Source organism: Porites lutea, chromosome 9 (assembly GCF_958299795.1).
Source record: "Porites lutea chromosome 9, jaPorLute2.1, whole genome shotgun sequence".
Classification (NCBI taxonomy): domain Eukaryota; kingdom Metazoa; phylum Cnidaria; class Anthozoa; order Scleractinia; family Poritidae; genus Porites; species Porites lutea.
The window spans coordinates 25,747,238-25,762,932 of NC_133209.1; the positions used below are offsets into that span (position 1 = coordinate 25,747,238).

The following is a 15,695-nucleotide window of genomic DNA, read 5'->3' on the forward strand; positions in this document are numbered from 1 at the left end:
AAAAAAACAGCATCAAGTCGTCGCGATCGTGGCATGTAGAATTGTATGTTTATCTTTCCACGGATTTTGCTAGAAAGCCAGCGCAAATTGCTGACAGTCCTTGGAGAAACTAGCCTGTATAGCAGGTGTTATTTTTTGGCGTTTTTCAGGCGAGCGAAGGCAAGTTCGAAGCGAGCGAGAAGCGCTAGATTCGCGTGACGGGGAAGGCGCCCCCAAAAATAAGGGCATCTAAGAAAGGAAATCTACGTTGGTATGTCATTTGGCGCTTTCTGAAGTCTGCTTCTCTTTTACTCAAATTTGTTTTAAGTTTACCCTGCCTCTTCGAGAGTGGCTGATCGAATAAAAGAGGGCAGCCTGACTTCTACGATAAATGGTTTTATTGTCGGTAATTCGTGGCATGTGCTTGAACGCTTCCTCGCGTCTTACTTGTCTTGCAAGCATTTCCATTAGTGACGCTAGCTTTTGGTAGCTACCCAGAATTCTCTGCCCCTGTATTCGTTCATTGACGTGGCGTTTGGAGCCCAGTCCTCCAATTTGCAGCCGCTGTATTTCTGGATCCGCCATTATCAAAAGTCGGTAGAGATAGTATTTAGAATCCAATAAACAAGGGACCATCTTGTCCTTTATGTAGCTGCTTCTTGCAAATATGGCATCTGGAATTAATTGTGCTTTATTTCTGCTGGTTATTCTATGTCTGGAATCGATCACAGGAGACGAACACACGCATAAAGTAGGTCAATAATACGAAAGATTCTCTCAGCCACTTTACTGTGACTATTTTTGTAAATTTCCGTGTCATTCAGGCACAGACGTTTAGATCAAGAAGTTAATATTTTTCTATTAAACTATGCCCTTATACAGTGTATGTAAAATGTATTTGACATCAAATCGAAAATCTTTTTGAATGAATTAATTGACACATCAGCACATACCAAACGTAGCTTGTATCTCATTCGATCTCTGCAGTACTGTAGCGGACCGACCTTATGTTTATTGAACTAGTAGGTTAACATTTTATCTATTGTTTTATTTCTTCAAACCAATGAAACAATTTTGTAGGTGATTTAACGGTAAGACAGAATTAAATCCATTTAATTTTATGAATATATACTTTTGTTTACGGTCGGTCTAGAAGATAATTATTGGCTTGATCTTTTCTTTTACTGTTAGTTGAATTCTTTTTGGCTTAATGTATTGAACCGCTTTAACGGTGGTAATTATTTTACGATACATGCAAGGTTGTTTCAAACAATTTTGCGAGCAAAAAGAGTGGAAAATAGTTATGCAGAATGCTTCACTGATGCCCTGTTTGGGTTTGCAATACTGTGGAGCTCGTTTAAAGTCATCTCACCACCAATGAAATTGCCACGAAGAAGTCGACTCATCACCAACTAATAACTCTGAAACAATTGACACATTTTAATACCTAGGATTACTTGGGACTTTCTAAAACAATAAAGCTATGTTCTATTCGTGGTGGTTGATTCTTGATTTCCTTCGTCCCCTAGCCCAAATTATTCACGAATTAGGGTGAGGAGACCAAGGAAGTTGAGAATCAACCTAGGTTAAGCTGAAGCTAACATTTACGAGCCCAGACATCATTTCAACTAGCCCCAAAAACATTTTGATGAGCAGATTGATTTCACAGTTCTTCTGTAATTTGAATCCCTCAAAAAACTTCACTTGCCGGTCGGGCAAGTTAATAACAGAATTTACTAGCCCAATAGCAAAATCCACTAGCCCTGGGCTATCAGACACTACTTTCTTTGCACGCTGGCACATTATCATTTTCTCAGATTTGTTTTTCAGGTTGACAACATTGCCAGCAAAGCAGTATTTTAATCAATGTTCAATCTGAGGAGATAATAATGATGCTTTACAGCTTGTAAAGGCACTTTCTTAGGGTTTATGCCTCCCTGTTTGACATCCTTGCAAAATGTCTATTATTGATGTGACACATCTCAAGGACATGTACATGTACATGTAGCAAGTTTAAGCAATGAGAATGTCCACAGTGTCCATTTGATGGAAAAATTCTACTTAACACAACAAGTTTGAAAACTTTTGTTTTAAGATGGAATCCAGCAGGAAATTGAGTAATTTTAATTCTCAGTGGATGAAAACCTTGTACCAGAATAATTTAAAGAATATGCATTCTTTTCACATTTTAAGACCTAAAGATTTAACTAGTCATCTGTCATAACACCAAATAAAATTTCTCATGGGAGTCCAAGAAAACGAATGTCAAATTTCACAAGAATTGTGAAAACACAGGTAAAACTCGGAAATTTCTTTGTGAAAGATGTAATTTTGTGAAATTTGACATTCATTTTCTTGGGCTCCCATAAGAAATTTTCTTTAGTGTTATTACAGATAAATTATTACATGATTAGGTCTTAAAAGATGTAAAAAGGAATGCAATATATTTTAAATTATTCTGGTACAAGATTTTTGTGTCCACTGAAAATTAAAATTACTCAATTTCATGGTGGATTCAGGGTTGAGTCAGAGCACTGGAGGAAAAAAAAGATTGACTTAATTCTTAAATTTGTTTGGTTGGAGATTGGAGATGTCAATGTTCTCATTGCTTGAGATCACTGTCTTGTACAGCTAAGCTTTTTACTTGCCAGTGCTTTTTTAATCCAGTGTATAAATAAATAGTTATTTTAGTATCTTTGTAACCTTTCTTACATGATTAGATAATTCGTGTTGTGTGTCTCTGATGTGATAAATTATTATTATACACTGTACTTTATAATCTTTAATGGAAAGACAATAGGGTACTAAAGTGTGATGTCGTAAAAATGAAATTTCTGAAATTATGGGATTTGTCAGGATATTCTGAAAGAACAATGTCCAAGAGGCCTACTTGCCAAAAATGAGAAATTTAGAAGGGTTTGTATGGAGTTTTCTACGCATAACTAGGTTACAATCTCGGAGACAATTTGCCACAAAATGCTCATTTTTGGCAAGAAGGCCTCTTGGACATTGTTCTTTTAGAATATACTGGCAAATCCCATAATTTCAGAAATTTCATTTTTATGATGTCATCACTTCAGTACTCTATTCCATCACTCCAGTGAACACTTGGTGAATGTACTTTGTCTCTATTGCAGTATAAAGATGGTGAAGAAGTTGTTCTATGGATGAACACGGTAGGACCTTACCACAACAGACAAGAAACGTACACATACTACTCACTGCCTTTTTGTAGGGGCACAAAGAAGGAGATAGGCCATTACCATGAAACACTTGGAGAAGCCATTCAAGGAGTTGAACTTGATTTCAGTGGCATTGACATTGCTTTTAAAGGTATACACACAGTTGCACCTGTGCTAATAACGGTGTTATCACTAACATTTTAAGTCGCTGGGAAAATACAACAAATAGGCAGGGAGTTGAACAGCTACGGGCTTCGTTTGTTTCTAGTTTCTTCTATTTTCCTTTGAAAGTAGTCAGAGGCCGCATTTGTAGTGGCGGGGGGAAGTCCCTGGCCCCTGTCTCTTAATGACAGCCCTGTAATATACACCACTTGTAAGCAGACTCTGTTATGGCCACTGCTACAAACAGACTCTGCTTTTTGATTTTAAACCTCTTTTTACTAGACACCTCTCCTAGGCGGACACACTGTTTTTAGTCCCAGTGGTGTCGGCTTACGGAAGAGTTCTTGGTGTCTGTTTCTTTTGAACAAATGTCTTAAAAAGCACACTAATAGAAGTACCCCTTGTTTTCAGTCAATGTTCCACCTGTTGGATACTGCACATTGGATCTTGACCAGGATAAACACGATGCCTTGCTTTATGCTGTCAAGAATCATTATTGGTATCAAATGTACATAGGTATGAGCAGTTCTAAATTTCTTTAGTACATGTGTACATGTATGTTATCAAGTTAGTGTCTGTGCCTCTTATCATTTACCTGAAGTACATAAATGTACCAAATGAAATGAGACACATTATTTATTCATTTATTTTATTTATTTATACAGGAACATCTGGTTTAGCATGTAATAAAGCTATTTTAAACAGAGTTTTATAAAAAAAGAACAGATACCAAGAAAATCAATACACAGAAAGTAACACACTAAAAACACATAGACATGCGACAATTAAAAAGATTGGATAGACTGGTGCTTGAAATGGTGTGTTTGCTAAGGACTTCACAATAGGATTTTGTCCACAGCGTCACAAATTTACTAGCTTTTGGAGTGAAATGATATTGTTTTTGTTAAGTTTCCTAAAACTACATGTTGTGTGTACACTATTCTAGTTTTTATGACCTTTTCTCACTGTTGTTGCTTTGTATTTTTATTTGCAGATGATTTGCCTATATGGGGTAAGTTTTTTGTTTTTTTGAGCATCTTTGTTTATTTTTTTTTTTTTGTTAAATAAACATTACAAACACTATCACAAGCAAGAATAATTCCTTTTCATATGGAGAGGCTGTCTTTAAAAATCTGGTACATGTACATGTATGCACATACAGTCTGTAACTGGAGAAGCAGGCTGTAAGCACAAGCTGGTAGTTCCAAAAAATTTCCATCAGACATAAATGGCAATGTCTTAGATTAGAATAGCAATTGTAATTGCCAAAAATATTATGTTTGATGCTAGCTTAGTTCTACATGTATGTCTGACTTAAGTTCCTTGCATATGGCCCTTGGTTTATTTCTTGTTGAGCGTTGCATTGAGTGTCAAATGCACATCATGCTGTAGCACATTTTCTAGTACAATGTGAGCAGGCTGAATTCTTTCTGATGTTGTTGTTTTGCTTTTCCTTCTAGGAATTGTTGGGGAAATTGGTGAAAGTAACGACGAATACTACATTTGGACTCACAAGAAACTTGACATTGGTTACAATGGCGATCAGATTGTGGATGTGACCTTGACAAGTGAATCCAAAACAAAGCTGTCTCCAAATGCAAAAATCAGCTTCACATATGAGGTAAAACAGTCTCTTTTATTGGTATCATGTACAATAAATTGTTATAAGGACTTCTATGATTGGTGATGAAATTGTTGAGACAAAATGGCATAACCCTGTACATTCTCTTTTGCTCTGTTCCAGGTTAAATGGACAGAAATGAGAGTTGAATTTGCAAGAAGATATGACAAGTATCTTGATCCAAGCTTCTTTCAACACAGGGTAAGATCTGTGATACAAGCATGTTCTTGGTTATCATCAGGCATTCAATGCACATTGTCCTTTAAAGTAAGTAAAGAATAAAATGTTGGTATAAAATTTGGGGTGCTGCAATAATAATCTTGCTCATGTACAATTGTCATTCCAAAGTAAAAGCAGGCAAAAGTGTGATATGACGTTATTTTTTACTGTTTTCAGATACACTGGTTTTCTATCTTTAATTCTTTCATGATGGTTATCTTTCTGGTTGGTCTTGTCTCTATGATTCTTATGAGAACTTTAAGAAAGGATTATGCAAGATACAGCAAAGATGATGAACTTGATGACATGGTAAAATATGGATAAGTATTTCTTCCTTAATTCACCAACATGTACATGTATGTTACATAAGTTGTTAACCTAGAGTATTTTCAGGGGCTGTTATTTGGCCTTAATAGATGACATTCTCATACAGCTGGGGTTGATAAAATTTATGTCCTGCAGATCAGAAACAATTCTTTTGATAATCAACTTAGACATTACTTATTATTGTTCATTCAAAAAGCAACAACCAATATAATCCTATATATTGGTCTTGTGTGTTGAGGTGCTCAAGCAAAATCATCCATCGTGACCATTGAAATGAAAGCTGGTTCGCTGGTATTTTGTTGTGATTGCTTTTTAAACTCTTTTGCTTAAGGTTCATATACACTGTAAGTCAAAGAAAATTAACTTTTATCATAAGGCTCTTTAATACTCCTGGAGGGTATAAATTAACACTTTTACACTTATGAACTGCTGTATATGTAACTGTTTTGTTAGTCTAATATATAATGATTAAGGTGGTGTGTGATCTTTAGGAAAGGGATCTTGGTGATGAATATGGCTGGAAGCAAGTTCATGGAGATGTATTCAGACCAGCATCACACCGTCTGTTATTCACCAGTCTGATTGGCACAGGATATCATTTGTCCACCGTTGCCCTTTGTGTTATCTTATTCACCATCATGGGAGACCTATACACTGCGTAAGGATTTTCATTTTCTCGGTGCATTTCTATTCAAGATAAGACCTCTTACTACTTTCAATAATAAAGACTGTAATCATCTTTTTCTTATTTTTTTTTTGTCATGCCATTGTGAGACAAGTTACCAGAGGCATACTGTATGAACATTTTCCTTCAATGTTTACACCTTAATAACAATTATTACTGTGTAAAAAAGAATGAAAGGGATTCAACAAGAATGTCACATTGTAGCTCTCTAGTAAAAGAATGGTATAATACTTGATCTCAGATTTTATTTGATAGGAAAAGTTTAATCTAATAGAATTGTGTATTTTAATTTATTATTCATGTGTTAAAAAGTGGACTATTTTTTTATTTATATACAGACGTGGCTCCATCCTTAGTACAACGATATTTGTTTATGCAGCAACAGCTCCTGTAAATGGATTCATGGGTGGCAGTTTGTATGCTAGACAAGGAGGTAAAGTGTACTTATCAATTATGAGACGGTAGATAGCCAATGAGGCACGTAGCGCCAGGTTGGCTATAATCATCTCATATCCAACAAGCACGATTGTTTTCTTTAAAAAGCCACAAAATATCGAGAATTCTTTGCGACTTTATTTGTGAAAACAACCAATTTTCAGCTTGTTTTTAATTTTGAGCGGACACGTACAGTTACCATATTTGGAGAGCATGGTATAATGGCTCGTATACCATGATAGCTAAGCCAATCAGAGCTCTAGAATTGTGTTATCAAACTATTATTATAAATTATTATGTTATCCAACTAGTATTATATGATAATACTTGATTTTAGATAAAACCTGCACTTTTGGCAAGACGCAACATGGCAAAATGCCCCCCAACATGATAGCAGATACAGGAGGTGCTTACCATTATTTTACGCAACCACCTGGGTGGAAATCTTGTGCATAAACATACAGCTACAAAATTTGACGTGGTGGGAGAACGACCCACTACAAAGGATATCCGAATCATCTGATCAGACTAAAAAGAGTTTTTAAAAAAAAAATTTTTGCCTCAAATCACAGTCCACATTTTCTGAAGCTTCTCAAACAGAATGGGACAAACCATTTGATTTTTCAAACGGAATTTCCAGTTTTCCCCTGAAATTTATAAAACCCAGGGTTCTTTTATCATCTCACTAAGATAATGCTGGATGAGGGAGCTTTAAGGAGAAATCGTTATTATTTTTTTCAACTTCATGCATTTTTTTGTTTCTGGTAGGGAGACAGTGGATAAAGCAGATGGCATTAAGTGCTGTGTTGTTTCCCCTTCTTGTGTGTGGAACAGCGTTTATGATCAATTTTATTGCAATTTATTATCATGCATCAAGAGCCATCCCATTTGTTACAATGGTGAGTGGGAAATTCATTTAAAAAGGAAATGAATTCTGAAATTCTTGGTTTTCTAGAATTTTTGTGCCAAACAACTTTCAGTTTTGAAGATGGCAGACATTATCTTTGCCAGGCTTTGTTTGAATTTCCTTGATGTTAACAATAGAAACAACGTGTTGCGTTGCATTAGTGGCAGAAGGAGATGAAAGTTTAAAAAATTACTTACTGTTTGGGTAAGCTTTCACTGAAGTTTACTAGCTTGGAGCAGCCCTGCAGGCCTACCAATCCCCTTATCACTGCTATATTGTGGCAAATGTTGCTTGCCGGTGAGACAACTTGTATATGAAAACACACTAGCACAACAGGCCATGCTACTAGTCTTGGGCTATTGGACAGCACTTTTGTTGTGCCCTGAGTGGGTTACTGAAAACCCCAAACATTTACTGAAATCATGTAAGCTAAGTTGATCAGATAAATTGGAAGCTGTATATTGTAAGAGATTCCAAAGGTGAAATTTTGAGCTCTAGCCTTGCGTGTAGATTAATTTTACTTAGACACCACTGAACCAGCATCTTTAGTAATCACTTTTTTTACAGTTACAACGTACCTCTTTTATCACAGTTATCAAAACCTTTCTAGCTGCTCTATAATGTTCTTCCATGCACTAGCGCAGGGCTGGGGATTTGCCTTTCTATTAGAAGTGTGAGCTCCAGTAACTTGACGATGTACTTTTGTTAGAATTCAATAGTGTATGTTGTACATGTATGTTAAAAGCAGAGGAAAAATCAAGTCCCATTTACTTTCCTCGTCTCCCTGAATAGGTTAAACACTAGTGACACCTTGACTTTAACTTCATGATAACATTATTTTGTTTCATGTGTTTCTGTTTGTTCATTATGTACAGCTTGCTGTTACAGCCATTGTTATCTTTGTGATCCTGCCATTGACCTTGGTGGGAACTGTGTTGGGGAGAAATCTGTATGGTGCACCCAATGTACCTTGTAGAGTAAACACAGTTCCCAGGCCTATACCAGAGAAAAAATGGTAAGAAACTATCTTGTTCTTGTTTGTAAGACTCAACAGTATAGCCTGTGAACAGGCCTTTGGTCGAGCGGGGTGTTTCCCCAAACAGAGAGCCTGTTCACAGGCTACAACAGGATCAAGCGAATCCTTGATGGGTAGTACATGTTAACTTTGTAATCTACAGTGTTGGGGATCTCCTTTCGGGGTGCAAAAGAAAGTCAGTTTTACAGCTTGCTATTAGTGCAAGCTGTAGTTAGCATGTGCTAGCCCAAGAGTAATAATAATATTATTTAAACTAGCCCGAAAAAAATAATATTTGATGAACAGGGTTGATAACAGTTCCTCTGTAATTTGAATTCCATGAAAACAACTTCACTTGCTGGTTGGGCAAGTTAAGAACAGAATTCATTAGCCCTATAGCAAACTCCACTTCCCCGGGTTATCGGACACTGTACTTTCTTTTCATGCTGCTCTTTGTTTGGTTTAATTTTTTTTATTTTACCAGTCCAAACCCTTTTTGTTAGCCAAACATAGGGCTACTAACGAAACTACTAATTTAACAGTTACTTCAAGGGTGTTTCACCCAGTTCTTGTGTATGCTGATTCATGTCGATAGTCATGTTAATCTTTCTGCCTGGTAGCTATTACTACATGTACGTTTCTGTATTTGTTATGTTGCAGGTTCATGGAGCCATTGGTGATCATTATTCTTGGGGGAGTTTTGCCATTTGGTTCTATATTCATTGAAATGTAAGTCCTTTTTCTTTTTAGGTGTGTTCAATGGGCCTCAAATGATAATTATGTCAGGAGCAATATCTGTTAGTCCCCTGCAAACCTTTACGAAAATTGTCATGATTTGGAAAAATGATCTTAGTTTTGTTATTGTATATTAAAATAAACAATATTTCAGGTTATAGAGAGGTCAGAAATGATTTTTTATTATAAGTGGACCTTCACCTCAATTAAAGGAGTGTTCTTAGTGGAAGAGCTCCCTCTACAGCTGTGCATCTTACACTGTCATTACACTGTCATACACGAGTCCGCTACCTGTTCCCTACATATTACTTTCTGTAAACCATTAAAAATATTTCCTAAATGCCACTAGGAAAAAAAATATTTAAATACATTTCTTGTTCTTTTACGCTTGCCCCTCCAAAGGTACAAATTTTAGACTTTGCCAATGGCAGCTAGCCTGTGAACACAGACGTTTTTCCAGTTGTCACTTCTCTCCAACCGGCTGGAGAGAAGCGATGACTGGAAATAAGTCTGTGTTCGCAGTCTAATTGGCAGCGAGCTCAGTATGTAGGTTGCGAACTCGAACGTAGCAAATTTGACAAGTGGCGAAACCGGTTTTTACTTTGTCTCTTTTTGATAACGATTATGTGCCTTGTTGCAGTATTTTACTGCTCACTATCCAACTAGTACTGATTTGTAACCATAACTTGAGGGGACATAGGGAACAGTGTTATTTTCTTATTATTTTGCTTATACTTTTCTTATCTCTTTGTAAACAACAGGTATTTCATCTTCACATCCTTCTGGGCGTACAAGATCTACTATGTGTTTGGTTTTATGTTCCTTGTGTTCATGATTCTCACCATCGTAACTGTGTGTGTCACTATTGTGTGCACTTATTTCCTTCTTAACGCTGAAGATTACAGATGGTAAGTCAAACAATTCATTATCGATAGCAACGGCGGATGTGCAGCATGTAGTTATAGTGGTACATGCAGCTGTCAGCTGGCACCAAAAGCTTTTTATAACAATTGAAGTTTGGGTCTAATCAACTTAATTATCAGTCAAAATTGTTTATGTGTGAGCTGTTTGTGTCAGGGAAGAAGGTTTATGGCGTGTTGCGATAAGTGGTCATAAGTTACTGCCTGAATTTTACAACTGATATTTATTTATTTATTTTTTATTTCTTTATTTTTTACAGGCAGTGGACAGCGTTTCTTTCAGCGGCGTCTACGGCCGGTTACGTTTATCTCTACTCATTTTACTACTTCTTCTTCAAAACCAAGTATGTTTTTTTTCTTCAGAGCTCATTACGTATGTTACAAGTTAAGTAAGTCACGCTGGGGCTTAACGTGACGAACCATTTTGAACGTCGGCTTGGTTCGCGAAGGCTTAATAGGATTTTGTGAGTTGTTCGAATGCCCCCGCCCCTTTTGATGTTTTTTTTATCGTTTTAACAAAGCCTTTGTATACCCTTTATTTTACAGAATGTACGGCTTATTTCAGACAACGTTTTATTTTGGATACATGGCACTGTTTAGTGCTGGCCTTGGAATCATGTGTGGTAAGTGCTATGGTACACTAATGTTGCTTTTGACCAAAATGATCGACATTGCAACTGGTCTGTTAATTGAGCTCTAAGCAAAAAAGGTTTTACAGTATAATATTTGAGAGTGAAGAAAGATCATCTCAGTAAATTTTCCAATTTATTTCATATACTTCACATCATTTCATTCCTCACGGAGGATATGAACTCAATAAATTGACCTCGCTCCCAATGTGTGGCTTCATAGCTCAGTAGGTAGAGCAACGCACCGGTAACGCGGAGGTCACGGGTTCGAATCCCGTTGAAGCCCTGATTTTTTTCAGGCTTCCTCTTTCCAATTTACTGCGATGATCATTCTTCACTCTCATCTACAACCGCAGTTCAAAAATGAATTATTTCATATACTTCACATCAGTATAATATTTATTTATACAATGTACAGTAGTAGCTGATACAGAGACAGGTAGTATAGTTTGGACTAATCAAATCAGGACGAAGTTAGCTTCTTACTTTTGCGTATTCCTGAAATGGAAAGAGCCTTGAACAGGTTGCACTTAAGACAGCAGTAGTCACAGGCCATTGTTGTGAGCCCCTTTTGCTTGATTATGAAAGTGAAGACTCAGTTTGAGAAAAGCGAGACATACGGGGATTTATGGGAAGGACAGGAGAGAAATGTTCTCGTGGTTGACAGGACTAAGCAAATTATTTCACATCGGCGTTGGTGTTGTGTTTTAAAATGCTGAACACAATAATAGTAACTATGTAGACTCAAGAAACTATATTTGTAATGTTAGAGACCTTTAGATTCCAAGACGAGAACGACTTCGAGAACGAGAATTTCTCAATAGTAAGTAGTCAGGGTGCAAAGAAAATCATTTTTACAGCTTGCCATTCGGGCAAGCTGAAGCTGGCATTTACTAGCCCAGACGTCATTTCAACTAGCCCCAAAAACTTTTTGACTAGCAGAATTGATTTCACATTTCTTCAGTCATTCGAATTCCTCAAAAAACATCACTTGCCGGTCCGGCAAGTTAATAACAGAATTCACTAGCCCGATAACAAAATCCACTAACCCTGGGCTAATGGACACTACTTTCTTTGCACGCTGAAGCTAAACTAAGTAGTGCGAGCGCGTGAACCAGCGTCAGGGTCGGGAAAACGCGATTACAGGTCATTCCACGACGAATTTGGGGGGGAAATGGTCGTAGTGACGGAAACAAGTTATCAAGAGGTTTATCATTTTGCGATCGTGAGAGGGCTCAACCTCCTTCAATAAAAATAACCGTGTAAACTTTTCCGGCGAAATAAAAAAAAACTGTAAAGTGAGGCTTTCCAGGATGCCGTGATGCACGAAAAAAAATTTATTTTAAATCTCGTCCTCGTCCTCGAACCTAAAGGTCTCTAAAACCAGTGGTAGATCCAGGGAAGGGGCCCGGGGGGCCCACTCCCCCTCTTATTTTTAGACCAAACTGAAGCCGAAAGGGCGGAAACTTTTTTTGGAGACCACCTCCCCTTATCTCAGGGTCTGGGTGCCCCCCCCCCCCCCTCCCTTTCTGATTGTCTGTATCCGCTATTGCATACCTCTATCATTGTTAAGTGATAACCCTTGACTGTTTCATTTTTTTCCCAGGTACCTTTGGATACGCTGGTGCAAGTGCTTTTGTAAAGAAGATATACTCCACTGTGAAGATTGATTAACGGAAAATGTACTGGCAACCGCTCGAAATCCAAAGGATCCAACGGATGTTTTTAAAACAACAACAACAAACAATTGTCTGTATTTATAGCTGTAAAAGTGACTTGCGTACGTAGAAATTGAATAACTCAGTTAAGGAGAACTGGCTGTTTGCTCTCTGGCTGTTATAATTATTGATCCTTTCCTTGGGAAAACTCACTGTGAAAAGGTGGGGTAGCTCGGTTTAGGGGAACCTACATCTAAAAAAATGAGCATTCTATGATGTACAGCAGTTAATTTCTTCGGAGGATTCCTGCCATAAACAGATCACGCTTCTTGCATTTTTTTAGCACTGTTATCGGCCGTGTAACTACGAAGCAGTTGTTGTAATTTGGCAGTAACGAATGGAAATCCTTCGAGACCGTGGTTGGAAATACTTGGTGGACCTCCCAGTAGATCTTTCTGATACGTATTCGGAAATCTTTTCCAAGCGCTGTCGGGATTCCTTCGAAATCACTCGGCCTACGGTTCTTGGCATCTATTGAGACTCCTGTGTATGGCCCGTTACAGAGTACAAAGTTCTAACTGACAGCTAAGCATCTCAAGGTTGAGAGTGTATTACAGAAGTGGTGTCACCGTAATGGAGATAAGGGACAAGGTGTGGATCCTTGGAATGGACTGAACTTCATTGATAGTGTACATGTAGTTTTGGGTGCTATTATTTTGGGTAGATATTAAAGAGGTCGTTTCGCCTCTTTGGAAACGAGAGGGGAACTGGAGCCGAGATGTCTCCCGCAATTATCTGTGGGATCGTTTTTTAATTGTTTCCCAGTCCCCAATAACAGTCCCAGAAGTCTTTGCGAAAAATAACTCGGCCCATTTTCCTCTCGTTTCTAAAGTGGCGAATGGAAACATTTAGCCTGTCGAATGGATGTGAAGGGTGAATTTGCTGTTACATGTAATATTTTAAGTGCCGTTCGCAATCATTTTCCCTTTTTCATCGTTGTTCTAAGACGATAGTCATAACTGCCCGTTTAAACGGATCCGAGCATGGTGGTCCAACGTTGGACCAGCAATTTGGATGATGTTGGACCAACGATGTTAAATCCTTTTAAATGGTGTCTAACATAGTTCTTCGTGTGTGCGTGTTCGAATTCATTTAAGAGTAGTACTATAGTTACTTACAGAAGAACACCAACAACAAGAACATTAAAAAAAACGACTTAGCTTAACTTAGAAAATCGCTCTGTATTGGCATTTTGCATTATAACAAAAAACGACTAAAAGATAAGGTCACTGTATGTTTACTACACAGTTCCACGTTTCTGAGTAGTTTTAGGGAGCTGCTAATTATAGTTTAAACTTTCTGAAACAAATACCTATACAGTGAAATATTCCTTCTTATGAATTGAAAATATTCAATTTCCTACATGTTCTCCTTACCTTCAGTACGTAAAACCAGAAAAAAAACTGTAAAGGAAAACCAGAAGAAATATTAGTATCAATCAAGTTCCGTTAACGAATACAATCATTTCTTAAAACAAACCGGCATACCATGAGTTCGAGGGAGGGCGTATAAATCATTTCTAAATTAACATGTTCAATACTTTCTTTTGTCCACGAAGTCAACTTTATTCCTAATTCTGGATATCCTCTTGATAAGAAATTTGGAGGTAAAAAAAAACTTAGTTATGTTGTATGGAATTTAAAGACACTTATTAGGCATTAATTTCTGTAATATTTTCGTAAATTATGATTCAGGTCTTGAAGTATGTTTTCTCGAATCACGAGAATTATGTAAGTTTGAAATTCATTTTAGGCTTAACTCGCTGCTAGTATTCTGCAGCCAGTAGTTGATTCCAACTGTAAATTCACCGATTTTTAAAAGCTTGTTCATCATCTGGCCTAGTTAGGTATCTCTGCAGCCTCCTCCCCAGGCGCTTCGTTTTTCGCATGGTAGAGGCGAGCGCGAAACGCGAGTGACTGGTGATGAACCGCAAGGGACCATGGGAAGGGTACAGACGGCAGGCGAAGCGCCAACTCGCCCGTTGTCTTCTTCCCGCTTTCCTTTGCGCGCACATTTTCATCGAGAGAGAGAGACGTCAGGGTACGAGGAAGGTATCTTTGCATGTTTGGGAAATGGTATTCCAAGCGAAAAAGCCAGATCGTACGTTTTTAGAACCTAGACTGACTTCGTAAGTCAGGTTAACTTGCTGTATATTATTTAATATATTGCTTTGGCTTCTTAGAGAATGGCACTTAGGTTTTAAAAGAGAAGTAAAGATAGGGTGTAAAATAGTTTGGTTGATACGATGTTGACTGATATACGATCTACCATAACACTTCGATATTAATCCTTGCACTGCCAGAGTGAATGATGGAGTTTCTTGAGGTGGTTCTAACTTTTATGTCTGTGGTCAAAATCCTATGGAATGACCATTCAAATGAAATCTCTTAGGAAGTACTTTCATGTGGTGCTATTTGTTTTTAAAAATTTTACGAAATGAAATTTGGGATTTTTGTCGAATTTGCCTCTGGTCACATTTGGCAGTGAAAGGGTTTAAAGGGTTTATGTAACGGGAAATTGCTGTTTTAGGTCAATCCTGTGTTTAATTGTGCTTAAGTCATTGATTGGTGCCTTTACCCATGCACAAACTGTACCTGTGGAGTTATGAAGATATCAAAGAAATTTCTTCAGGGAGCACTAAGCATAATTCTGGATAATTATACATTTCTGGGAAACTGCCCACCTACCCCTCCCCTAAGCCAACATTAACACTCACCTCTCACTTAGGGCAAAATGTGGGCCTAAGGGAGGGGTAGGTGGGCAGTTTCCCAGAAACGTATAATGATCCATTCATACTCTTTGCTGATTTTTGCAGGCAGTGCATTAGCCCCTTATTATTTTGGGTACCGTGGTTCTGAGGTTGCTCGAAAGAAAGGGAAGACGATAACGGGAAGGGTTATTTCTGCGAAGTCTCTCGACGACTTAGTCCTCCCCCGTTGAAAATCCGAATCCAAGTTCTAGTGACAAAGAATCCAGTACCTGGAATCCGGAATCCATTGCTTGGAATCCAGAATCCAAGTCTGTATTGGATTCTCTTACATGGGATGAGTTGGTGCAAACAACCTTGAACTTTTCCAGCATGCCTCGCACATCGCACCTTGTCGGCCCATCTACTTCCTTTTCCATCAATTCCAGGCTAGATTGCGTCTGTTGGGCGATTT

General features: G+C 37.8%; 1 protein-coding gene across 1 annotated transcript; it reads left to right on the forward strand.

Moving 5' to 3' along the window:
- The first annotated feature begins 521 nt into the window (after nucleotides 1-521).
- Nucleotides 522-14,765, forward strand: LOC140947218 (transmembrane 9 superfamily member 3-like). The gene is made up of 16 exons (XM_073396279.1): nucleotides 522-730; nucleotides 3,117-3,312; nucleotides 3,735-3,839; nucleotides 4,318-4,335; nucleotides 4,784-4,944; nucleotides 5,068-5,145; nucleotides 5,341-5,472; nucleotides 5,982-6,148; nucleotides 6,514-6,608; nucleotides 7,379-7,509; nucleotides 8,393-8,532; nucleotides 9,193-9,261; nucleotides 10,029-10,175; nucleotides 10,448-10,531; nucleotides 10,734-10,810; nucleotides 12,423-14,765. The coding sequence occupies exons 1-16, from the start codon at nucleotides 647-649 to the stop codon at nucleotides 12,488-12,490; spliced, it is 1,752 nt and encodes a 583-aa protein (XP_073252380.1). The 5' UTR covers nucleotides 522-646; the 3' UTR covers nucleotides 12,491-14,765.
- The last annotated feature ends 930 nt before the right edge of the window (nucleotides 14,766-15,695 follow it).

Coding starts and splice junctions, on each gene's coding strand:
- LOC140947218 (XM_073396279.1), top strand. CDS start 647: ATGGCATCTGGAATTAATTGTGCTTTATTTCTGCTGGTTATTCTATGT. Junction 8,533..9,192: donor CCTATACCAGAGAAAAAATG/GTAAGAAACTAT, acceptor GTTATGTTGCAG/GTTCATGGAGCCATTGGTGA. Junction 9,262..10,028: donor GGTTCTATATTCATTGAAAT/GTAAGTCCTTTT, acceptor TGTAAACAACAG/GTATTTCATCTTCACATCCT.